This window comes from Euwallacea fornicatus, chromosome 27 (assembly GCF_040115645.1).
Source record: "Euwallacea fornicatus isolate EFF26 chromosome 27, ASM4011564v1, whole genome shotgun sequence".
Lineage (NCBI taxonomy): Eukaryota > Metazoa > Arthropoda > Insecta > Coleoptera > Curculionidae > Euwallacea > Euwallacea fornicatus.
Genome location: NC_089567.1, coordinates 120,150 through 147,441, shown reverse-complemented (window position 1 = coordinate 147,441; position 27,292 = coordinate 120,150). Strand labels below are relative to the sequence as shown.

Below are 27,292 nucleotides of genomic sequence, written 5' to 3'. Positions count from 1 at the left end.
TATTGCACTCTCAACCTGACTTGTTGAATCATGGCTGAAGCTTGGTTCGTCGGAAATCAACCTTTGAGGTCCATAAAAAATTTATTGGGAGTTGCATTAAAAACATTTAATATAGACAAATTCCTTGTATGCTTGCGGAAAATGTGAAGGTCAAGTTAGCAAGACTGGATTTAAATCAAGTTTCAACAACTCGGCCTCAGGACACTTGAAAAAAAAAAAACGTTTTTTCGAATATTAGCAAATAAAGTGGGTATGAAATGTTGTTGAAAATGTTGAAATGTCTTTAAAAATGTTGTTATCCTACTAGTTAATAAAGAAAACTGCATTTCTTGATTAGTTACGCAAGTATCTATTATTAAAAAAAATTAAAAACTAAATTATTCATGTTTAGTTTTCAATTGTTGCGTAATAACTTTTGTCGAATTTGAACTACATTTACTAACTCTGCACATACAAGATATCATATAAAAACCAAATAAAAATATCTATGGTGGGTAGGGGTGGCATTTGATTAATTATTTTTAATTGTGTAAATATGTTAATTAGAATATTGGTTACTTTTATTTAGTTGATGTTTAGAGAAATTTGTATACTGTGTACACCACTGTAACCTCTCTTCAAGACTTTTCTTCTTTCAGTTTATTCAAATTCCTTATTTGCACTTAATACTGCACCTTACACTGCCAAACAAAGAATACTTTCTGTACATAGAACAACTTAATACCTACAATCGAAAACGTTATACAAAGTGCTTAAAAATGTCCCTATTTATAATTTTATTTTCAAATCATACTTAACATTCCAAATATCACATTCGTCGATTGTTACTGTCGTATAAGTTATAAAATGCTGTAAAAATCAGTCAGTAAAACACGTAGGGTGTTAAATTCACAATAAACTCACTCATATCATAAAGTTACTAACCACCATTAACTGATAACCATAAATGCTGATTTTTGGGATGTTTTTAGTATACTGGGTATGAATATTTTTGGGTGCAAGTTTTGTAAAGAGCAAAAATATAACAAGGAAGGAGTCTGCAAATCTAATTCTGACGAAGATAAAGATAGGAAAAACTTTGACTCCCTTTTGTGGTCACTCGTAACCGTCTTCCAGGTATTATAATTTTTTTCCCTAAATCAACTGCATTTAGTTATCTTTATGTGCCTGCAATAATCTCGTAAATTTTTAAGTTTTAACGCTCTCAAAAATTGATGTACTAAATGCGGTTTTCTCGTTATTTATCTTGTCAAGTTTTATTAAAAATGAAAGCGGTAAAAATAAGTTGCCATTCTGTGATGTGATCTTCAATTCAAGGTAGGTTAAAGTATTGGTCTGCTTGAAATATAGTTTAGTTTTCATAAATTTTTCACACACTTAGCTGCATGCGTAAGTTTTATGTTTTTCATTCATACTGGGTGAAACAGTACTGAAACCTCCATAACTAGGAAAGTTAGAAACTCTTATAAATTAATATATATTTGTGTTGTTTTTGGGCGAGCAATTTGAATCAACTTTTGCGTTTTGGACAAATTTATGACTCAGTCATGGAATATAAAAAATACAATTGTATCGATAATTTTTATCAGTCTAGCTATTTATTTTTTGTTCCCATAAATTTAAAATTGTCCCAGACATTTAACCGACTTTCTAGCTCTACTAGGTACCGATTCCGCTTTGCTGAGCATCGAAGAAAACTCACCCATTGGATTCAATTGCTTAATGTTCATAAAAGCCAACATATTTTTAAACCATCGATCCGGTCCTCTTACATGATAAAAAATATTGAGTACATTAAAATGAGCCATGTGAGTGTTAATGCATTTTGGCATCGCTAGCAGGAAAATATCTTCGTAAAATCAATTAATTTCGAACATTAGAAAAAAATATTTTTGAAAATTTCATTTCTGGCTTTATTTTAACGTTTCAGCTAATATTAAATATTAAAATTGAACACATGTGGACGATTTTCTCACTGATCTCTATGATAGGTATTGCACTTCGTAATCTAGATATTTATCTAAACTGAAATTGTTGAAATTATATGAGCAAATATGTACGGGGTGTAAAGTTGTAAACTAACCCGCCGCCGAATTGTAATCAACCTAAGAGCATACGTTATTTACGCCTGTTCAATATTTTTCATTCCACCACCTCTATAGAATAACAAAAAAGTCTACAAGCTAACTCTGTTACAGAGAAGGTGGACGGTGTGTTTATGAAAACGTTTAACAAAATGACGTAAATATGTCACATTACGATATCCATTAATAAAAATGAGAATTTAGAAATTCCAGTAAGGAAACATTAAAACAAATATTGTTAATCCAACTCGTAAATATAATGTAATGAAAAATTATATACTATTCCAAATTATTAAAAATCTCCGGTCGCTATAGAATACCGATCTTTTTTACCTATTCATATATATAACACACAATGAGAGTGATCACAAAATTTTACATTTTCTATTCCTATATATATATATATATATATACAAAAATATAATAGCATATTGCTGATAGTGGACACGTATGTCTATTGGTGGTTTTGACCTTAACGGCCACCGGCTATTAAGAACCGTTTTGTTCAGTCTATTTTGAGGTATGTTAAATCTGTGTGATGAAAAAATAACAGCGGTTTTCAGAAACAATGATCTGGTCCTGAATGATTCCTATCAGGTGATTTTCAACCAGTCAGACGCCGCCTTATTTATGATCAGATAAGGATGAATCTGATTCCGATCATGGTTTCCGAAAAGGCCGAATGCAATGTTTACAACATATAGAGGTAGAAACACATAAAATATATAGAACATACGAGATGCGTCTTTTTCGAGCTCATGCATGAGTGTTTCAGTTATTTGACAAGATATGATCGGTTAAATTGGAGCAAAATTGAGCAATTTAATGCACATTTAGAGTCTGCTTTGAGACTTAAAAGTTCCGATATATTTTCATAATTATCTATTCAATATATAATGAGTCACGTAATAAAGCATTATCATGTAGATGGTAGATAAATATATGTACATGTTTGTGCATGTTTCTATGTTGCCATAATACATTTTATGTTGAAGCTTTGAGTGTTTTCTATCAATATGTCACCCCTGCAGTTGTGTTTGTCTAAAAGCATCTGATTTGTTAACACTCAGACTAGATTTCAATCATAGACGATATTTCTTTTACTTAAACTATTTTATAATTCATTAATTATTGTTGTAGATAATAGAAATTGTTCTCTATATTACTTGGATATACGTAAAATGTCAGTCTCATCAATCATAACAAACCATACAATCCTCAACACTAATTTTCAACATAAATAAAAAATATAAATATGTTTTTTTAAGTTGAATTTGATTCAACACAAAATTTTAACCTAGACACAAATTATTACCCTCGAGAAGCATTAATTTCTCCAAACCCTTTAACCTATAAAATAAACCCATCTCTAACAAAATTCATACATTTTGCTAGCATTCTGGGTATGTACCTGTTTGGTGGTAAGTTTTGCAATTATGTAGACGAGCAGGGCACTGTTCAACATTGTGGATGCGAAATGCTCGAATTGAAAGACGAGAGGTGCCAATGCGACCGGAAGCACTTCAACAACATCCTATGGGCTACTGTTACCGTGTTTCAAGTGAGATCTATTAAATTTATATTTTTAGATCATTAAAAATAGTACGAAATGTTTACTGGATTTACTAATTCTTCTTGTATTAAATAATTTGGATTTGTTGCAATTTAATTAGCTTTTGACCCCACTAATAGTTAGATATGATTCTCTTGTCGCTATATGTAAAGCAAGACAAATTACATAGAAATCCTTTTTGCAACTTTTTCTTAACAATCCCCTATGGAAGACATTCAGAGAATATGACTCTATTATCAGTTAAGATCTGGTACCACCGAATATATGTGGCGATAGAAAGTTTACTCAGCCACGCAACTTTGATCTATGCACATAAAAGTAGACAGAATTGGATTTTATAGAAATTAAATTGGAAGCGGAAGCTCTTTTTACTCCCTGAAGTTCTTTGCTCTTTATGTATGTGTCGGAGATTTATTAGTCCTTAAGTAATAAACTGTAACATTACGAGCTGATAATATGACGAAGGGCAGGCTGACGGAGTTATCTTAAGGAAAAGCACTGTCGAACAAGGTCGCTACCACCAAAGACGAAATCGAGAGGCCATGTGTGCGAGCCTTCGTGAGAAACAGGGACTAGCAAGTACCTTATCCCTCGGATTTGAAAGATTCGCGAGATCTGGAAAAATCGAAACCAAAAAGAAACAGGCAGATCAGATTTGGAAAGGACGAGAAGCGCTCGTGTGACAGCGAATTGGTTGGTTTTGCTCTTTTCTATTCTTGTTACTAAAAATGAACAAAATACTTTATATCATCATGGAAAATCTTCCTAATGATGGTCCGACATATACATCTTCATGATATCTGGAAAACCAGAAACCAAAAAGGGACAGGCAGATTAGATTGGGAAGTGACGAGAAGCGCTCGTATGGTAGCGAATTCGTTGGTTTTGCCCTTTTTCTTTTCTTGCTATTAAAAGTGAACTAAATACTTTATATCATCATGGAAAACCTTTCTATTGATGATCCGACATATGCAATATAGCCGGTATCTGACAATTTAACAGTAGTCGGAATGAATAAAGTTAACTTTGCTTTTTTTAATAAGCGGGCGCATACGCCAGACTAAAACACAGAAAATCAGATCCTCTTACAAAATTATGAGCCTCTGCCTGAGCCTCGCCAAACCGTTTTTGGTTATTGAAAGCAATTCTCACACCAACGCAACCAAGAAGCTGGAGTCAATAACTTTTAAAGCTATTGTACCACAGGTACCATACAGGTATGTTTCAATAGAGGATTTTACCAAATTCAAAGTCGCAGAAATATTAGCTAGCTGTCCATTAGTCAGCACACCTTGTGCATAGTTTTAAGTATTTCTGAGAAGTTGGATTTGGTTTTATACCCCTGTTGAATGAAAGCTATGGAATGCCTTTGAAAATCAGTTTGGACATCTTTCGAGATTATAAATGGCCACTTCTTATATCGTTCAACGGTTCGCGTGTGGGTGTCTGTGGGCCTATTCGATTCAAACGGACTGATATAATTTACTCTCATAATCAGTGGGCGAACTATCATTCAATTGCAACAAATCCACGTTTTCTTTTCATTATTTCAAACAGAAATAAATAACCATGAAGGTGATCTGCAATGTTATTTCAGATACTAACCCAAGAGGACTGGAACATGGTCTTATCAAATGGTATGGCACGAACGACCCATTGGGCTGCTCTTTATTTCGTTGCACTCATGACTTTTGGAAATTACGTGTTATTTAACCTCTTGGTAGCTATTTTGGTTGAAGGCTTCAGTTCGGAGAGGAACGAGAGGCGAGAGAGAGAGCAAAGAGAACTGGCAAGACGTAAAATGTCTTGTATATTAGAAGCAAATTTTAGGGAACTTAGTGATGCCAGTAGCAGGTCGGAAACGGGGTCTTCAGATAGTTACTCCAATGTAAGAAAAAAATTATTTAAAATCAAAATTAGTTCAGTGATCGTTGGCAGGACAAGAAGAACTACTGGAAATCAACTGTTGAAATATCGAAAATAAAGAACTTAAATGGTCAAAAATCTATACAAACCTTAACGAAGTGCGACATTAAAGACGTAAATTCCAAGGACAGCTGTTATATTCGAGAACCAAAGTGCAATATCCAGAAAGAGTCACTGCTCAAACAACCCCCTGGACCGGTAAGTGTTTGATAATAAAAAACTGACAGATTAACCTTGATGTAGTACTTTAACTCGTTGAGTCTATCCTAGTCACAGTCTTACAAAACACTTTGGTTTTATTTTGTTCCAGACATCCCCTCCTATAATAACACACACAGCAGCCACGCCCCAAGATTCCCCCAGTAACACATTAGACGCCGATTTTCCAGAATTTCTTTATAATGTCACTAGTGCGACAAGTGACACTGAGGCCGATCATTCGTTATGCCTCTCTAGCACTGATTCTGCTACCCAGAGAAGTTCTGTAAGTCCAGCTACATCTTCAAAGAATATTGATTTATTTTTATACCTAATTCTGGAATTTTAAAAAATCATAGTAAATTAATTGATTTGCACATTGTTACAGACACAGGGGATATGAAGTTGTGTGTGCTGTTCTGTTTTCACACGAGGCCTAAGAATTTGAATGCAATATATTTCGCTGCATTATGTTCTGCAATTTAGCTATAAAATTACCTTACTATATTGCTGAAAATGGTTAAGGTTAATTCCGGTTAAATTCGAATTTTCAGTGGGTCGTCCTATGGAGTTGCAATAAAAATATTAAATAAAAACGCATACTTTCATCGGAAATAAATTCTTATTTTCTTTATATTCTTCAAGACGTAGTTACAAGCCAATTTATAATATGATCCCAATGTAGTGTTCATTAAACATTTTACTTACAGTGCAGTAAGTAATATGAGTTGCACTAAAACTAACCTGGATCATCTTAATGAATAATTATTTGTTTGGTAATTTTGTATTAATGTAAAAACAAAACAGCGATAGAAATTTCTATGGATCATATTAAAAAAAATTCATCGGCATCTTTTTCAGAGCCAAAGTCTACTAAAACCTCCTTCCCTCTCTCCGCTTCCCGTGACGTTTCGTACGTTTGAAAAGCCTCCAACAGAAACTCATCAAGTTCCTTCAGGAAGGATAGTAATACATAATGAAAAAATTGGAATGAAAACTATGTCATTCTCAGAAAAAGTCGTACAAGTTAGTTGCAACAAAAACGAGATGAAGCAGAATCCCCATAAAGAGAAATTACAAAGAAAAATGTCGTGGAATCTCCCAAGGTAAAGCTTACAAATACTCATAGACTAAAACTTTATGAGTATTGTGTGGTGATGTCATTTAAAAATGTAGATTTAATTTCATTTTAAAGAAAATCAAGCCTGAGAGTTAAGAGGGATAAATCAGGATCAGACTCTGAGGCTGTACCCTTAAATAATGGAAGAGATCATTCTCAGTGTAACGGAAAAGGCGTTGTTAGGCATGTAAGTTACATCTCTACGCTGCAATAATGTCTCTATATATGTTTCATTATATTTTTAAATAGAAAAGTTCGAAACAACGACTTCAACTTATGTATCTACAGGATTATCCAAGTTTTTGGAGCACCCTCAAATATCTAGTTTATTTCTAGCAGAATTGAAAAGCAGTAAATTCAAAAGTATGTAAAATTTTCATAAGTTTTCCAAATATTTAACTTTAAATTTAAGTTGAATAAATACACGAAAAACTTTTTTAATTTCCCCAAAAAAAATATATTTTTTTAAACTACTAATAATTATGTATATCTCTCGCCGTTGTCGTCATTATACTAATCGATCAGCGTGTCCCAACTGAACACTGTTACATAATATTATTACGCACGGCGTGAAACTTTGTTGCACATACTTACCAGAAATTGCTGATTTCGCGTTAGAAGTTTCACAAAATCTTTTTCTAAAAAGCTGAAAGTTTTTTACTTTCACATAGTCAATCTTTAACTTGATTTTGGTTGCTTAATTTAAAAAATATTACGTAATTGACGTTTATCAACTGTTTAAATTCATTAACATATCTGAAGAAATTTGAGCCCAATCTCTTTTTAAAGAGCAGCTTGAGAAACTCTTATGGCAGTTGAATGAGCTATGCACGTAATTAAATGTATTGACAATATTGAAATATCTGGAATCTAGCTTTAATCATGAAATGAACGAAGTCGTTGTTTCATACCTAACTGTAGATACTGTGGCTAGTTAGCTAGCACCTACACTTACCATAAGTCATTCTGCTTTGCTCTTCGCACTTTTGTATTTCAGGCCAGCTTGAGAAATGATTCATTGTTGCAATCATCTATTCGGATTCAAAATGACACACATCGAGACCCGCCCAATAACAAAGTCGTCAGAACCGCAATTATTCCACAGAACGCTATTAGATGTAGATCAAACACATGTAGCCGATCGCAACGAGTAATGCCTTAAGTTTATTTCTTTTTAATTTTGCTTACATTTTACGAATCGATGTGAATTCAAACATTAAGCTATTTTCGCATCTTCATAATTAACTAAATAATTAAAATTAAACTAACAATAAAATAAAACAATGCAATTGCGCAAGTATTGCACACTTTATTAATTTTCTCGTTAACTATGAAGTTATCGATATAGCTTTACGCTACTCCAATTTTAGTTAATGGTCTCAAGCTGAAAAATATTAATGTTTTTTAGGTCAGCACTACTCAATCGACTTTAACTAGACGAAACTCCCTCACTAAATCACCAAAAAGCACATCCAGAAGTCTCCGCGAACACTCCGAGCACCATTCCAAACAAAACCTCAAAAGCTCTAGCCCTATCCCGTCCAGAATATGTGACCATATCGAGAATAAACCATTAAATAATCTGAAAGATAATAGCTTAATAGACACTACTTTGTCCAATCAGATAAAATTGGAAGAAAGCGTAACACCCTCTTCACCAAGACTGAGCATCATCGATAGGGTGGAGATGATTATTGAGCCCAAGATTGGATGTTTCAAGGGGAAGGACGAATATTCGTTATACTTGTTTTCTCCGAAAAATAGGTAAGAAAGTTTTGGCATTGACATTCTATAAATAAATCAATCCCACATTATAAATCTCGCTATTTTTCAATATAGAGGAAGCTTAGAACTGCGTCACCCTGTATTTTACAATCATTTTCGTTTATCATATACAGTCAGTCAAAATGAAACTCGTACACATGAATTATTTTCATTAATTTTTCTTTATGTTAAAGAATTAAAACAAAATAATTGATTGTGTAATCCTGGTATTAAATGGACCTGATAGATAAATAAGAATTCCAAAAACATTGCATTTTTTGTTAAATATTTCGAAAAAAATAATTCTTGATATTAAAAAGAAACACGTACATCCAACATATTTAGTAGTAAATGCATATTTAAAACAGTTTGATAATACATTTTTGTGTTTTCTATATAATATTATCCTCGTCTATCCAAATTTAATTGTTATTTGCAATGAGTCGACAAAGAGGCCAACAAACTACCTTCACCGATAGAAACCTCATCATAAACCATTAGAGAAGCGGAAAAACTTACCATCAAATAGGTAAAATGGTCAGTAGGAGCCATACAATAGTACAGAATATTGTAGATCGTTATATTAATGAAAAAATGATTAAAAACAAAGTGCGAAATAGCCCTAAAAAAATTTTTAACGATTAAAATGAAAGGTGGATTTTAAGAAACATTGCAAAAAATCCAAACATTTCTACTTCTAAATTGGCAAAAATTCTAAAAAGATATCTAAATAAGGTCGTTAATCAACTAACCATTCGAAACTTATTATATAAGCATAATCTAGAAAGTAACCCGATGAAGTAATATAAAGATGTCCAAAAGAAACCACGAATTAGTAAGACTAATAAAGTCAATCGCTTAAGATTTGCGGAAGAATACTAAGAAAAGGATTTTAACCTCTAGAAAGACGTAATGTTTGCATATGAGAGCAAATTCAACATTTTCAGCTTAGATGGATAACAATTAGTTTGGAGAAAACCCAATGAGGCATTAAAAGAAAAAAAATTACCACCGACAGTGTAGTACGGGGGAGGCTCCGTTATGGTCTGAGGATGCATATCGGTAAAAGGTCCTGGGAATCTTCGATTCATTGAAAATACCATTGACCAAAATATGTATTTAGACATTTTAAAGCTAAATTTAAGGCAAAGTGCACAGAAATTGGGAATAGAAACAACATATAAATATTACTAGGACAATGACCCAAAGCACAAGACACTAAAAGTTAGAAAATAGCTACTTTATAATTGTTCCGTAGTAATAGAAACACGTCCCCAGAGTCCAGATCTAAACGTAATTGAAAATTTGTGGAGTCAGTTAAAAATTGCAACACGAAAACATGAAGTTTCTAATAAAGAACAACTAAAAACTGTTTTAAGGAAAAAATGGGTACAGATACCAACAGAATATTGAGAGAAATTGGTTAAATATAATATATACCCAACCCTCTAAAAGACGTAATTAAAAACAAAAGATTTTCAACTAAATATTAAATTAAATTTGAATATGATTTAAGGCTACAATTTGAATTGTGTTCGAGTTTCATTTTGAGATAGAAAATTGATTTTCATTCTGCATTACGCGTGTGTCTGGAACTTTTGAATACTTTTTTTTATTATTATATTCAATATAGAGTTTCATTTTGATTATATGTTAATGTCAGTTTATGCTTATTATGTTACTTATACCAAATAAACTTAGTGTACGAGTTTCACTTTGACTGACTGTATGTTTATGCGAGTTCGCATGGTAAAATTCCTTATCTGTAATATAACGCTAAAGATTCTTTGAAATGTGCATATTATTAGGTTTCTCTGTATGCAACTCGTTAGAAAAATGCTATTTTATGCAACCGAGAATTTCTCAGAATCCTACTCATTACACAAACTTATGCATTTCTTACGTGATTACATAAGCTCTTATAATATCATCTGTTTCAGATTTCGCAATAAATGCACGTGGCTAGTAGAACAGAAATACTTCGATAATGTTGTTCTCCTGTTTATTGCCATGAATTGCATAACACTGGCCATGGAAAGACCCAACATTCCTCCCGAAAGCCCAGAAAAACTATTTTTACAAAGTTGCAACTATATATTTTCCGTTGTCTTTGCATTCGAAATGTTCGTTAAGGTATATTCTCTATAAAAGTGCATAATAAATAGAGGTAAATCTAAAAGCAAAAATTATATTGGGTAGGTTGTGGCTGCTGGTATGTGCTACGGGCCCAACGCTTATTTCACTTCCGGATGGAACATAATGGACGGTGCTTTGGTCATTATTTCTATAGTTGACATTATAATGTTCCTTATTAACGACACAACTTCAAGAATATTTGGAATTCTCAGAGTAAGTATCTAATAGTCAAAAGCATAAACAACTATAAGTGAAGTCATCTTTCAGGTCTTTCGCCTTTTACGTTCGCTTAGACCATTGCGAGTTATCAACAGGGCACCAGGGCTTAAGCTGGTAGTTCAAACTCTTCTCTCTTCCCTCCGCCCTATTGGAAATATTGTACTAATTTGTTGCACGTTCTTCATTATTTTCGGTATCCTGGGAGTGCAGCTTTTTAAAGGCACTTTCTACCATTGCATTGGAGAAAACATAACAGCAATATCAAACAAGTCTGATTGCTTCAATCGAGGCTACGAATGGAAGAACGAAAAATACAACTTTGATGACTTAGTACAAGCGCTTATGTCACTTTTCGTTCTAAGTTCTCGAGATGGGTGGGTTAACATCATGTACACGGGGTTAGATGCGGTGGGAGTCGACAAACAACCCATTACAAACTACAACGAATGGAGACTTCTGTATTTTATTTCGTTCATTTTACTTGTCGGCTTCTTCGTCCTGAATATGTTCGTGGGAGTGGTGGTTGAAAATTTTCACAGATGCAGGGAGGAGCAAGAGAAAGAAGAGAGGATAAGAAGGGCGGCTAAGCGAGCTTTACAGCTGGAAAAGAGGAGGAAAAGTACGTTCCGAATTTCCTGTTCTTACATGATAATAAAACACCCGAATTTCAGGAATGAATGAACCACCATATTACATCAATTATCCTAACTGGAGACAGTTCATCCACAAAATCGTGACTTCGAAATATTTTGACCTCGCCATAGCGGCTGTGATAGGATTAAATGTTGTTACGATGGCAACTGAAAGTTATCGAATGCCGACGATTTGGGAGTACTTGCTACGGATTTTCAATTACTTCTTTACGGCAGTTTTTATATTGGAAAGTATAATGAAATTGATAGCACTTGGTATCAAGATGTACATAAAGGATAGATGGAATATTTTGGATGTGGTTATTGTGATACTCTCGGTGTTCGGGATCATCATTGAGGAAATGAAGGAAAATGAGATGAAGATAATCCCTATTAATCCTACAATTATTCGGGTGAGTATGTGCATATAATGGTTCGGTCTATAAAACACCTTAAAGCCGAAAAGATTGGGATTTTCTAGCGTCTGCAAAGCGCAGCTAAACTTGTCTCATACAAAAATTTCTTATTTTTATTCTCTAAGATGTCAAAAACTGGAATCAATTCCATACGAACAAATCGACATGTGATTTTATAAAAAATTATTATATGGAACGAAATATTAAAAAAAAAAGTTTTGGAAACAAAACAATAATGCTTTGATTGTCACTGTTTTTTATATTAATATTTTCAATATTTGGTTAAAATTGACTTGTAAATTCAACGAAATGTAACAAATTTCTATTGCGGCAAAATTTCAAAATTAACCATCTCCGTACACTGTTTCACTGAATTTTTTGTTGCTTATATATATGTCGGAGAAGCACAAGGGTTGTTCATCTTTTCCATTATTCTTTAATATTAATAACTAGACACTAACTAACAAAAGACACTAAGCACTAGACTATAATTAATTATATGATACCGACGAATTCACAAACCACTCTTATCCCTTTTGTGGGTTTCTCGTGACTACGTCTGCAATCGAAGAGTTATCCCGATTGCGGTATCTTCACCCCTTTTTATATAAACAAATGCCCTAAAGACTAAACATAAACATAGACATAGACATAAACACTATTATTCACCGATATATATATGTATATACATATGCGTTTTTTCAACGGAGATCGTCGATTTTTACGTGTTACATTTTTTTCCATATATGTATTAAGTAGAATTAAAACCGCAAAACCTGGCATAAGTAAGATTTGCAATCCTAATTTTATTCCAATTTGTCAACTACATAAAAAAAATTTGTGAAAACACTTAAAATAATAATTTGTTTTTTAGCAATAATTGTCTTTTTTTTTGGGGTTTCATTTAAATGCATCACTTTGGTTCCTAACATAATCAAAATACTACAATTAAAGTCTGTCGGGTTGAAAACTTGGCATTTAGTACGATATCTACTAAAACAAAATTAATTTGTTTACTCTTTGTTAAAAAAAAGATCGAAATAGAAACGAGCGAAATACCGATACGTCTGTACGTGTCAGTAACACTTTTTTGTTGAAGTGGTTAATAAAAAATATTTGTTCTCCTAAAAAAAATTGTTATGCAACACATTTAAATTTTAATTGTCCTGAATACATAATTACTGGATATTTTAAATAGCAATGTCAAAAATTGGCGTTGTAATTAAAAAAAACAGGGTCTCACGTTATATCTGGGATATTAATGACATCATAAGAAATCATTTTATGTGAAAAATTGCGCGATTATGTATTAAGGTTAACGTACTCCTCCATGTTTTTTTTTTTCAATTGTCAATAGAGATTTCATTTAGTATATTCCAAACTTCACGTCCCCTCTGTATTCCCAATTTAGAGTATTTAAAAAATTATTTGGCATCCTGTAGAATCAAAACAAGCAGCTTTTATGTAAGGTAAGTTAACTTGAATCATTCTGTTTTTTCCTCTATCACTTAATGCTCACTTATCCCATTGCGTGTGGGACACTCTGTATAAGCAATGTCATTAGTGTTCACAGTGTCAATGTCTAATCAGTTTTTGAAGGATTTTATTCCAGTTCCTTCATCTTTTCTCTACGATTTAGTGCGCATTTGAAGAATTGTAAAACAAGAAAAATATTGTATTTTAATTTGGGATGGGCATATTGCCTTCCTACTTGCCTAAAAATAATTTTTTCTGCTATATCCATACATCTGAAGTTTAAAAATATTTTTTTTTGCAGGTGTTGCGCGTAATGCGCATAGCCCGAGTATTAAAACTCCTAAAAATGGCGAAGGGTATCCGTGCACTTCTAGACACGGTCATGCAAGCCCTCCCTCAAGTCGGCAACTTAGGGCTCCTCTTTTTCCTCCTATTCTTCATTTTCGCAGCCCTGGGTGTCGAACTATTTGGCCGGCTAGATTGCACGGTCACCCCTTGTCAGGGTTTAGGAGAGCACGCTCACTTCGAAAACTTTGGCATGGCATTTCTCACTTTATTTCGAGTGGCAACTGGAGACAACTGGAACGGAATCATGAAGGACACTCTGTATAACGAGGAATGTAACTCAAGCGATGACTGCATAAAGAATTGTTGCATATCACCCATCATTGCGCCGATATTTTTTGTGATCTTCGTTCTTATGGCTCAGTTCGTTCTTGTAAATGTGGTGGTAGCAGTTCTGATGAAACACTTGGAAGAGTCTCATAAACATCTGGAAGATGAGCAGGACATGGACATTCAACTAGAGAGAGAGTTCCAAGAGAAGCAAGAACAAAATGAGCGGAGGGAATTGTGCCTGGCTCTTCAGTTGGATGCACAAGAGTGCCACTCTGGTCTTGAAAAAAAACTTCATAAAGTAAGTTTTAGTGATTCCTTCTAGATGTTTACTTATATCTGAAAAATATTGTTATTTTGATTTATTAAATTTTTGACATTATCTGAGTACTTTTGTAATCTAGATTTTCCATATCCATGAAGAACCTGGTGATGTTTCAAAACCCCACCATTTTGACAAAACATAATACATTATTGTTACAGTTTTTTCAGACTAAACAAAGCAAAACTGAATTTGAGGTATTTGCCAATCTCAAATGTGCCTTCCTATTTAGATGCACGCACTACACTCTTTATCTCCATCACACTTGACTATGTCTTCCTTCTAAAGAACATTGTCTACATATCTTTTTTCTAAACTATACTGTTTATATACAGGGTGTTTAATTGATCGATGAAGATACATGAATAGGTAAATGGAGTGCACATTTATCTATATAGAATAAGTTGTTTTTTTGTTAGTGAATGAATATGGCAAACTATTAAACTTACGAAGCCATTTATTTCCCAAAGATTTGCAATGTTAGGCCACCAATTTACGGCATCTTTTGCACAAAATTTACAATATTTTAAAACCCACTTCGCCAAAACTGAAATGTTTCGAAAATTACGACTGGCTATACTGTTTAATATCATTCTTCCAAAATCCGATAATAAAGTTATTTAACTATTAATGTCATGTCTCATTGTAAATGTCTATACGCAGAATTTTCTTTCATAATGGCCAACTAAGTGATGGTTTTGACGTAGAGTGATCGACCAAGTCATGACTTTAACGTATAATAGCTGACTACGCAATTACTTTGTCGAAAAATAGGTGACTTTAACGTTTCTTTTTCAAATATTCGATTTCTTATCGACTAAATATCTCTCAGTTGAATAACAGTTATAACCTAATAAATATGCCTTAAAAAATTCGTCGATCCAAACACCCTGTATAATTATTCTGATCTAATTCTATGTTTTAGTATTATATTTAAATATGTTAATATACTGAGTGACCGTTTTTCGAGCGCCAAGTGGATTCGTGGTTATTTTAACACATATGTACAAGGTCAGTTTAACTAGGGCAGAGTTTTGTATTTTAAGACTTAACAAGAATACTTTTTTAAAGCAACAGCATTGCCAATATTTTCTTAAACATACTTGAAAAACTGAGACCCAGTTTTTAGCTTTTTAGTCATTTCAAAATGTGGAACTTACTCTTCCATTAAGGTGTCCCTTCCGGCTGTTTTTTAATTAATTACTGCTCATTTTTGTAAAACAATGAGGCATCATACAGATTGGGCAAAACTTTTTTCTGAAACACGTCTTCGAGTACTGAACTAGCAACACCTCAGATAAACAGATACTTTTTAAAGGTAGGTAACTCAGTTTAGAAATAGCTATGTACAGTTAAAAACCTGGCTTAAGGCCTATACACACAGAAGCAACATGAGACAAGAGTTGAAATTGCAATAATGATTCCACAAATTTGCTGGAGGGAGAAAGATATACTTAATCCTCGCTTCAACATATCATTTTAATTTCAAGAAAGACAGATCATCAAAGTCTAAATTAAATATTGCTTCTGCGTATACAAGTCTTTAGGCTTATTTACTTCAGTTGCATTATTCGGTTCAGCCAGCTCTAGACTTAATGCTGAACTCAAAAGTTTCGATATTATAGACATGTTCAATACTTTTTTTCTATCGCCTAAACATTACAACTTACTCCACAAATCTATTTACACACACCTGTTCGCTTCCTAGACAAAAAAGTTTCCATAGTTGCCATCTTTCACATCTTTAGAGGCCTTTTTGCCGTAAAACGGAAACGCTCTGTATTCGAATTTTTGCTTAATGCGACTCGTTTGCAAACAGCGCTGCTTTGATTTGTTTGATTAGTACCACCATTAACTTGTTTAATTTTTTATCAATCAAAATAGTGCTGCTGGGAGCATTTTAAGAAAATGTTTACAACTACCAAATAGTTCATGGCACATTATCCGGTAAAACTTTGTTTTAGGTGCTCTCCTTACCCGCAAACTTCACGTTCAACTCCCCTGGATCGGGAGTACAAATGACGACGGAAAAGCAGCATTCTCGATCCCGCCGCCAAACGTTACATAGTCACCTGCCAATCATGTTGTCCAACATAGAAGATATGAAGAACATTGACGATTCCATTTCGGACATCTATAGTATCCAAGAAGTAGCAGCCCCTTGTGCAGATTCGCCTCCAGGTGAAGTCTCCAAGGAGTCTACACGCATCAACTTAGATGAAATCTTAACATATCCGCCCAAAGATTTCCTGACTTTACACCAATTACAAGTGCCAAAAATTGACGATGATCAAAGAGGGAATAAAAAATCAAGCGAAAATGCCTTGGATTTAACTAACAGGTTGTCAATCCGACATGAAAGCAAACCTGTTAATCGATTGTATGGCAGTACAAAGCATTTGTTTCAAAAACAGCTGTCCATGGACATTTGTGAGGAAACTCCATTCCTTGCTGCCCTTGCAGTGTCGGAAGCTGCAAGGAGCGATAATAAAAAAGTTCCAAGTAGTAGTGATGAATTCAGTACTGATAAGATTGAATATTTGAAGCCTCTAAGGTACGATAGTCAAGAAAGTGTGCAACGAATAATTGCGGAACGAAGAAAATTAGATGAAAATTTTAAGGCTGTTGATCCGTATGATATTTATGATACGAGGTTTAGTAGTTGCGAGGATCAAAAGGTGGAAAGTGAGAATTCTGGTAAGAAACTCAGTTGCTAATCTTAATCTAATTAACGACGTAGCTCGTTAGAATGTTGTGATTATTATTAAGACATCTTAGAAATAGATTTTCCACTGTTCCTTTGAGAGAAAAAAAACATGTTATAGTTATACCTAACTCTAGTTGCGCAAGTATTCGGCAGACCCTATTCATATAGGGATTAGTTTACTACATCACCTATTACCTCCACTATACCTTATCCAGCCGATTGCAATCATATATGGAAAAGGTGGGAAAGTATGGCTTTCCGTATTTGTTAAGAAAATAAGTATTTGCTAAATAAATTAACTACTTTATGCGTCCTAAAGCACTAACGACTCACGTAACCGTATAACAATTGTCATTTAGTACAACCGCAAGGCATCAGAATTCCATGGCCACATAAGAGGAAAATAATCGTCGAATTGTTAATAGGAACACCTATTTAGTTTTGTGCAATATTTCCAAAGGAAAATCGTATAATGGTGTCTAAGATTTAAAAATATATAAAATATGTATATCTTTCCTTCAAAAAAATCCAAAAAATATTGACATAAATTGTTATGAACGCGCAAAACGCTCTCGCATCAATGCAGCTTTAAAGTCTGAAGTATTGTTTAGTATTTGCGCTAAAATTGAAGATTTTTAAATGGTGATGTTACGTAATAACGCAATATTCATTGAAACGTCATATTACACGTACTCTTTAAGAATAGATGCACTGTACTTAGATTTTTAACAAACCTGACAGACAGACTGTGATAGTAGTACTCATCCCAACTTTGACCTTAATGATATTCTCTAGGAGCCTTACAGAAAAGACTAAGACTATTTCTATACTCTTCTTTATTATTTTGATACAAAGCTTTACTGGCTTTAAACTATCGGCATCACCTTTTTACGAGAATAGTCTCAAAAGTACCCGACCTACAATTTAAAAAAAAAATGAAAATATTAAATTATTAATCAACGTAGTCTCCTTTGAGATTGACACACTTTTTCCAACAATATTTTATGGCTTCTACGCCCTGTTTTTAGTAAAAAGCATCAAATGTTTCAAAGTAGCCATCAACCTAGAACTCCACATTTTCATTATTGGCAAATTTCTTTCTACCGAACCACTTTTTCAAGTTTGGAAATAAAAAATAATCTGAGGAAGCTAAATCTAGCAAATAAGATGGTTGAGGAAAAATTTCAAAACCAAGTTGGTTGATTTTGACCATCATGGTGATGGAAGTGTGGACGGGTGCTTTTTCTTTGTGAAACAAGTCTTTCTTTTTCGCTAAATGCGGTGGTTTGTCCTTATTTCTTCACTTAAACGCTACATAAATCTATATAAGATTCTTCGTTTATTGTTTCTCCTTTAGAGGAACAATCAATAAAAATAATTCAACGTGCATCTCAACAAACTGATGCCATCCCCTTTCCTATAGATTGAGCGATTTTCGCCTTCTTTAGCGCCGATTCTCCTCGTTGAGTTCATTGTTTTGTTACTCTTTCGTGTCAGGTATGCAATTGTGGACCCATGTTTTATCCATGGTTATAGATTGACGCAAAAACACAACTTTATTACCGCGAAACTCTGCCAAGCACTACTTTGATACCCCCTCACTGCGCTGTTTTTGTTTTATTGAGAATAATTGCGGCACCTACCTTGCGCACAGCTTTCTCGTGTCCGATTGTGCGGTCAAAATACTATGTCCAGTACTTTTTAAAATGCTTATCAGGTTTACTAACTTGCGTAATTTTCACTAACGATCTTCCAGTACAGTTTTGTGGATTTTCACCACAATTTCTAAAGTGATCAAATTTGGAGTATCATTGGTTCGATTACTGCAATGTTCGTCTTGGCAGCTCATACGGTCGCGTTCAAATTCAGCCACTGAATATTTTACAATTATTAAAGGGCCAGATTCTCCCAGAGTAGAATCTAACTCCGCTTTGATGTTGGATGGTTCAAATAAAAAGATTGAATCACGTATTGATGACCAATTTTGTCCATGTTCACAATATTTCTAAAAACGTTCACTAAAAGCGGCTCGAAAACAATCACAAATCAACACTTTTTAAGATAGTTTTTGTAATAAAGGCAAATTTTTAACAAAAAAATTGCCATCTATATATCAGATCGGGTACTTTTGGGACTATCCACGTATAACGTAACATGTTAAAACACAAAAACTTAAATTCATGAAATAATAGTACCGAATTAATAAAAATGAAAAATTAAGGGAAACAATAAGACAAAGCGTGTGCTGAGCGTTTTGCCGCAAATAGCCTGTGGTTGCAAATAATTTGGAACGCGATGTGACGTCAAACCGGTAATCTCCCGTAGGATAATATTAGCTGATTTAGTTAGTTTGAATATATTTAATTACGATATATTTGGAAAGTTTTTTCAACGTTTCAACGCGTAGTACGTAATTGTGTAACCTTCGAACTACAATAAATATAAAATAGTAAAGCTGCAAATTAAATTCAAAGCTCTGCAGGTAATGCAATGAGTGAATATGTAGCTAGTCAGCAGTGGAGAAATATTACTTCAACATATCTGCAAAAGAGCCGTCGGTTTCATTAAATATTTGACTACATTTCAAGAAAACATACCAATTCAGGCCAATGTTCTGATTCAAATCAAATTGTTCAAGGCTATCGCACAAAATGTCTAAAAATGTTTGATGACATAAAAATAAAACTTTGAATCAAACAAGTTTTTAAATAGGTAAATTCTTTACGCGTTAAGCTGTAAACTATTAGATAGATCCAAATGTAGAGTAAATTACTCTCATAATTATTTTAGGGCTAAAAAATTAATACGTATAAGTAATAATAATAGAAACATAATAATGAAGAACATAGACATATTTTTGTTCAGATTACAAACTTTACAGGGTTCCATCTCTTTAACTTATATATTGTAGTACTACTAGAAAAAGTAGCAGTAAGTAGAGACAAAAAACAGGATTTATCGACTAGCAGATAGAACCAATTTGCAACTGACAATCTAAATACTTTGTATCTTCAAAACTAGCCCAGAAACACTAGTATAAAAGATTAAAAATTAAAAACAGCTAGAAAACGGCGTAACAATGTATAACATAAAAAATGTTCATTTAATTACTGAGTCTTCCTTAGTTTGCACTAACTCTTCATCAAAAATATGGTACGTCCCATCAAACTATGGTACGCCATGAGTGTGGCTTCGTGTAAAATAAGGATAATGTCAATTATTTTCAAATAAAACTTAAAAATATATTAATAGTGTGAGTGTTCATTATTGATGGCGTAACCATATTAATTCATACACCTTGTCGTTATTAAAAACCGTGAATTTCACTTTTAACGAAGAAAGGCATATTTAGACTTAAATGGATGTCTTTCTGGGGGCTAAACAATCCTCTTTTCTGCAGACTAATTTCCAAAACAACACTGAAATTGAGCCTAAGATATTTATAAGATTTTTGGTTTCTATGAAAATTAGATTGATGTTAAAGTTAACAGCGCATTAATAACTTGGCCCTGAAGAACATATGATTTAGTTAGCTCAGTTATTGTCGTAAAGAATTACAAACAAGCATATTTAGGTAAAAATTTGAATATATAGATAGTATTAATCGCATCAGCTTCGTATAAAACGCTGATCTTGAATTTCATATGACAATGACTAAGATTATAAGAAGAGTAATAATACTATTATAGTCTTCTAAATTGTGTGGTAGGTAGCCTAAAGAATTGAAGCTAGATATATAAAATAGTATAATAAAAATGTCAGGCAGAACTAAACTATATTTTAATGGCCTACAGTTTAGAAAAGTCAAATTGTTTCGATATCTTATCTGTGATATTTTTTATCCTCCTCATGCTACATTTTATTAAACGTGTTTAGTATAGTCTTGTACTGTTACAATTTTAGTATTATTATTGGAAAAAATTGATTTATCATGACTTGATATTAGACTTAAATCGTCTTTACTAAAACTTAAACTTAAGTTTTATCTGAACCAGCCGAATAACGATTATTTACCTTCAAAATACAGTCAGCGTTGAGGCTGAATGATATTTGCAATGTTTTTAATTTTATATTTTTCTCAATTACAAAAAATTTCTAAATTCTCTAATTTTGATTTTTTAAAAGATTTTCTCATTTTTTCATTTTGATCTTTGATGTTTGCAAACATACAACCGAACCAAACTTAAAACATTATTACATTTAAAGCCGCAAAAATTAACAGTAGAAGAAGAAATTTAAACGTCACAATATTTTAACATTAACACTTTAATATAGTCGAAGCAATGGATCTTTGCATGCGATCGCACTATGGATCAACCTAATAAGTACGTCCCTTTAAAACATATTTCTTTTCCGTTCTGCTTATTACAAAGTTTATTTAATTCGAAACTAACCGAAGCTCAAATATATTTTTTGCAGATTTAAGATATAAGGCTAAGGTGTAGGTTCCTAAATATACAAATGGCATCAATGACAGTATATATTGAGCTTTGTGTGTCTAACGTCATATTCGTTGTAATCACAGTGTTGTCTATGGTATAAGTCACAAGACAGATCCCGAGATATCTGGGAAAATTGAATTTTTATTATTTAATCGTGCTTTAATAAATGATCATAACCCAACACTACTCAACAGTAAATATTTTTTAAATAAAATCAGAATTTAGTGGTTCAGATAAAACTCCTTCCTTTTGATAATTTCAACCAATAAAACAAAGCGTAGTCGATTGTAGTTTTGGTAGTTACATTTACACATGTGTTGTAGTTCATATTTACGTTTAATTTCCCACTATGGAAGGAATAAATAAATATTTCTATGGAAAAATATATAAAAATACAGTTTAATTGCAAAGCTCATTTTGTAACAATTCGTACAGTTTATTGGTAACTTTTCGTGTATAAAATGTGCAAAAGGAAATTGAGAAAAATGTATGTTGTTAAATGCCTAATTAATGGGTTTTGTATTTCTATTTCCTTTTAGGAAAACTGTTCTTTTCAAATATAAAATGAAAACTTGCTTTCTCAGATTGGAGCCCTATAGAACTGCTCAAAAAATAACCGAAACCATAAATATTAAGACATGTTCATACAGGAGCAACATTTGTGATTGCTGGAATGTTTCCACAAATTCTTTCGTATAGCCGCTGTGTTAATCTTCTAACGAACCTAAACTAGAAATATCCCATAAAAATTTAAGACCATGTAAAAAGATAGTTCAACAATATGTTTATTTCAACAAAAAAATCAATTCTAAATTTTCAGATCGATTTCCAACTATTTGTACTGCGGATATTTCTAACCTCTCCGACCTGGAATACGGTTTTAAAACATATCTAAAATTGACTTTTAATGTTGACTCTGCATGAAAGGGTCTTAATACCTTATTTAAGCCTAAGGCTTATTTATTTTTATGGATAATAGTTGTTTAACGGCAACTACAAACACTTTTTTAAAAATTTTAATGCAAATTTTAAGATATGTGTAGGTACATGCATATTAAGAAGTTTTAATTCATTCTCTAATCTGTGCCTTCTATCTGTGTCTGTACATTAAATCCTGTATATCTCTGTACTATTTGTATATTAGAAATTAGCATTTAATTATAAGTAGTAATTACTCTAAATAAATGATTACACTAAAATTTTATTGGTTTTTATATCCTATTTATTTCGATTTGCAAACGACTTTAGAAGAAGATGAGCCTAAAGACCTTTAATCGCGTCCTGTTTTTTAATCCCCGCTGATCTTTTTTAATAAGTTTTATTGAAAACATAAATTTGGTTTGCAATCTAAACACATGTTCAAAATTCTTGGCTTGGCTTCGCTTGCTAACTTTTAAAATTTCCTATCTCAAGTCACTATCGTTTTGTTTATGAATTTTTTTGGGTCTTGTGATAAAAAAAAGAAAATACCATAGCAACGAATAATTTACATTCGGAAATATGCTGGTAGTTATATACACAAGCAGTTTAACGTAATAAAAATAATTCCGTTAATTGATATAGAATATAAAATTTGGCATCTCCTTTCGTACAAAAAGCCAGATAATTCAATTTCTTGCTTTGAACGGGCAAGAATAGTGACCTTACATAAATAGGCATTATCAAAATCACTAAATTACTCATTGTCTGAATATATCCCGGGTTTCGATAAGGCAGATAGTTGCTCTTTCTCAGGGTACGAAGAGATCCAGGCAGACAAGAACGACTCACTTTTACCAAAGAAATTGTTTCATATAAAAGTGAATCAGTGATGTTTTGTGAGGATATTATGTATCATGACCGTACTCCTCTCGTCGTAATTGAATAAACAATAACAGGAACGATATATGCTGAAAATCTTATCCAAATAATCATTCAGTTCTTACACAATGAATTTGGAAAAAAAATCATTTTTTTTATGATAATGCTTGATCACGTCGTACGTAAAAAGTGCGAAACATGATGCAACAAGGAAATATCCAAAGAATGGACTGCCCAGCAAACTTACCAGATATGAATCCTATTGAACATGTATGGGAATTAATTCTGCAGAACAATATCCAATTCACTGCGTGCGTAACTTTAGTTTACAAGCTATCTTTAGGTTAGTTGTCATTAAAAATTTACTTCACCATAACGTCGAAAACTCTTTAAATATATGTTTTATTAAGATTAGATTTCGAAAAATTCGAGATATTCGACTACCGCATTTATGTCCACTTCTCAGTTCCACTTGATCTTTGTGTACAAGTTTTACTACAAACATAACAATTTATCTTTATCATAATTACCACAAAGCGTTCTTCACCATGACGTTAAGAACTTTTTCAAATTTGTCTCTTATTAAATTCTATCGTAAAAAATAAAATTTAACAATCATCCCATTTTCTTTCATATTTGCAAAATTTAGAAAATACCATTAATGAAATAACAAGATTAATCATTTTACTGGCGAGTCATCCCTAACTTAAAAATCAGAATAATTAAATTACGTTTTTATCGTGGTAGACGCAGTACAATTTTAAAATACCTTTTCGAGTTTTTAATTAAATCTTTCGAAAACGGCAACTCTATGAAATGTCACAAACGTCGAGGCCGCCGAATATGACGGCAACGCCGTGGCGAGCATTTACGCAGCATGTCAATAGTACATAACCTCTACCTCCGAATTACAACTTACTTATTTAGTAAAAGGTATATTTAATTTTCAGTTAATTTTAATTGAGAATAGAATGCTACTCCATGGTCATTTATGTATAAAATGTTATTCTCGAATAGAATAAAAGAAAGAATGACTTAGTGACAAGACAAAGCTCAAAGCAGGCGCTTATGGAAACATGACATTGTTGACAATTTGACATGACAAAAAAAAACAAATGGTTCCCCAAAGTCACCAATCATACATTTTGCTTATCATCTTTCCCTTTCGGGTTTGCGATCAGTGGTCACTGCATCGTTTGTTCTTTCATTCAGTTTGAATTTATTATTTGAAAACTCTGTTATTTATTATTTAAGTAGGTGATTGGTTGTGAATCTTGGGCTTGATAAACATCTATTAAAATAAATCATGCCTATCGAAAACCTGGAAGATCAAGGCTTAGAAAAAAACCCAGATCTTGAGCTAGCTCATTATAAGTTTCTACTTACACTGCCTGAATATAGAAGTGATAAAAATGTTCATGCAAAAATTACTGAGGCGATCAAGAAAGATGGTAAGTTTGTTTTTTGCACACTAACAAAACACTGTATATGATGCAAGAAGCCCAATAACACACCATGTTAGGTTCTTCAACAGTTTAAATATGTAATAGTCGAAATATTAAAGTACAATGGAGAATCCAATATGACTTATTTTCAAAAGTATTTTGTAGCTAAGCTTATCAGATACAAATAAAAAGTTTTCTTTACACCTAAGGAACTTATGATGTAAAGAAATGTCTATTCAAAAAATGCCATTGGAGTAATTTTATCTAACTTGCTGTTCAGGCACATTATCTGTTGCACCTGCTCAATTGCCCCACTTGAACTTCAAGAAATTGACATTTGGTTTACATGTAACATTCTGTATGCAGTACTGAGGGTAATCTGAGAAAACTACTAACAAGATGAACAGAAATCAGGCAGCCACACCATTCAAACTTTTCCTTATTCTTTTGCTTGGTCAACTTGTCTGTCACTTTACTCATACCCAAAACTGTAGACCATTAATCTATTGTATATCTGGCAACCCAAACTTGATTCTTACAATAAATCAGCCTCTACCTATATAAATTGAGTTATTTAGCAAATCTTAAATGATCATTGAAAGCTAATAAGAAACTAATAGATATAAATCAGAGTTAAACTCAACAATTAAAGTCATATTGTGAGGAGTAGATCACAGATGAATTTTTTACACTAAAATACTTTGAACATAGTTTTATCGCTTGCTATAGTAGTTTATAGCGTGATATAGTTAATATGGACTTTTTAAAATCATATTGCAATGTTTATTGCCAAATGTAGTTATTTGCAGATTTTTAGTAGTGAAGATTGAATAATTTTTATTTTTATTTACTTTTTTGTGAAGATATGGCTCCATGGTACGAACTAGTGTGTCAAGATGTTGGCTGGAAAAAAGATGAGAAATTCCTTGCAACCCTTAAAACAAAAAATGAAGAGCAAATTAAAACACTCAATGCTGCCATCGAGGATGCTGAAAAGAACCTTGGTGAAATGGAAGTAAGAGAAGCATATCTTCGGAAAGCTGAATATTTCTGTAGAATTGGAGATAAAGAAAACGCTGTCAGCACTTTCAGGCAAACATATGATAAAACTGTTTCTTTGGGCCATCGTTTAGACATTATTTTTCATCTAATAAGAATTGGATTGTTTTTTATGGACCATGACCTTATTACTAGAAACATTGAAAAAGCTAAAAGGTGAGAAGAATTCAAATATTACCTCAGTGCAACCTTATTCAAAATTTCTGTATTTTTGTAGTTTGATTGAGGAGGGTGGCGACTGGGATCGTCGTAATCGTCTGAAAGTATATCAAGGGGCTTACTGCATGGCAGTAAGAGATTTTAAAACAGCTGCTAACTTATTTTTGGACACAGTTAGTACTTTCACGTCATATGAATTGATGGATTACAAAGCCTTTGTTAGATATACAGTGTACACCTCTATTATTAGTTTACCACGGAATCAATTGAGAGATAAAGTGAGGATTCCGTAATTATTTTGTACATCGTAATTATTTTATTATGTTTCCTTGCTATTTTAGGTTGTAAAAGGTTCTGAAATTTTAGAAGTTTTGCATTCGGAGCCATTTGTAAAAGATTATCTATTTTCTTTGTACAATTGTCAGTATTCTGACTTTTTTACAAATCTTGGTATGCATATTAAAATCTTCTAAAAGCACAAGTTTTTAACCATTATATGAATTTTTTTAGCGAAAGTTGAGGAAATATTGCGAAAAGATTATTTTCTGAATCCACATTACAGATACTACATAAGAGAAATGAAGATTCTGGCTTATACACAGCTTTTGGAATCCTACAGAAGTTTGACACTGCAATACATGGCTGAAGCATTTGGTGTTACAGTCGATTTCGTTGATGAGTAAGTATCACATCTTAAGCTTATGCTATATTTTCCTTTGTACTATTGAATAACCCAAACGGATTTATTACTAGATAATTAAAAATAAGTCCTAATCCAATCGTAAATGAGGAATAAAAATTTCCAAGAAATATATATTGTAGTACTATATACTCAATTAGTTGAAAACCGATTTTTCTTTTAATTGCTATTATTGTATTCCTGCTTTACTTCCAGGGAACTATCCACTTTTATAGCAACTGGTAGACTTCATTGCAAGATTGACCGAGTAGGGGGAATTGTGGAAACAAACAGACCTGATTTGAAGAATGCCCAGTTCAATGCAGTGGTTAAGCAAGGCGATCTGTTGCTGCAGCGTGTGCAAAAGTTGTCTAGAGTAATTAACATATAAAAATTTATTTTACACCGTCAATTCATACAGATGTGACAATAAACAGTTACATCGTGTCATGTATGAATTAAGTTTGCTTAATTAGATTTAGGTATACCTACTGATAAATTAATGACATTTTTATTACTA

General features: G+C 32.7%; 2 protein-coding genes and 1 long non-coding RNA gene across 7 annotated transcripts in view; 2 read left to right on the top strand and 1 right to left on the bottom strand.

Moving 5' to 3' along the window:
- LOC136347158 (voltage-dependent T-type calcium channel subunit alpha-1G-like) overlaps nt 1-22,810 on the top strand; it is a 64,888-nt gene extending 42,078 nt beyond the window's left edge. For 2 of the 5 annotated variants that reach the window (XM_066296898.1, XM_066296896.1), the window contains 14 exons: nt 3,480-3,645; nt 5,255-5,545; nt 5,596-5,781; nt 5,894-6,067; nt 6,643-6,887; nt 6,977-7,088; nt 7,899-8,051; nt 8,310-8,665; nt 10,606-10,798; nt 10,865-11,014; nt 11,069-11,639; nt 11,692-12,065; nt 13,846-14,460; nt 16,446-22,810. In XM_066296898.1, coding sequence (XP_066152995.1) covers nt 3,480-3,645; nt 5,255-5,545; nt 5,596-5,781; nt 5,894-6,067; nt 6,643-6,887; nt 6,977-7,088; nt 7,899-8,051; nt 8,310-8,665; nt 10,606-10,798; nt 10,865-11,014; nt 11,069-11,639; nt 11,692-12,065; nt 13,846-14,460; nt 16,446-17,198 — 4,339 coding nt within the window. In that variant the 3' untranslated portion in view covers nt 17,199-22,810. Of the gene's footprint in view, nt 1-971; nt 1,117-3,479; nt 3,646-5,254; nt 5,546-5,595; nt 5,782-5,893; nt 6,068-6,642; nt 6,888-6,976; nt 7,089-7,898; nt 8,052-8,309; nt 8,666-10,605; nt 10,799-10,864; nt 11,015-11,068; nt 11,640-11,691; nt 12,066-13,845; nt 14,461-16,445 lie in introns of all 5 variants that reach the window. The other 3 variants (XM_066296897.1, XM_066296900.1, XM_066296899.1) reach the window with 3 other exon arrangements.
- Nucleotides 12,308-24,017, bottom strand: LOC136347178 (uncharacterized). Its single transcript, XR_010733455.1, has 2 exons — nt 23,678-24,017; nt 12,308-16,680 (listed from the first exon to the last, which is right to left on the bottom strand). It is a non-coding gene; the product is annotated as an uncharacterized lncRNA (long non-coding RNA).
- Nucleotides 24,018-24,557: 540 nt separating this feature from the next.
- Nucleotides 24,558-27,271, top strand: Rpn7 (regulatory particle non-ATPase 7). Its single transcript, XM_066296940.1, has 6 exons — nt 24,558-24,881; nt 25,739-26,090; nt 26,152-26,371; nt 26,435-26,543; nt 26,604-26,772; nt 26,989-27,271. Exons 1-6 carry the CDS (start codon nt 24,737-24,739, stop codon nt 27,161-27,163), a joined length of 1,170 nt encoding a protein of 389 aa, XP_066153037.1. The 5' UTR covers nt 24,558-24,736; the 3' UTR covers nt 27,164-27,271.
- The last annotated feature ends 21 nt before the right edge of the window (nt 27,272-27,292 follow it).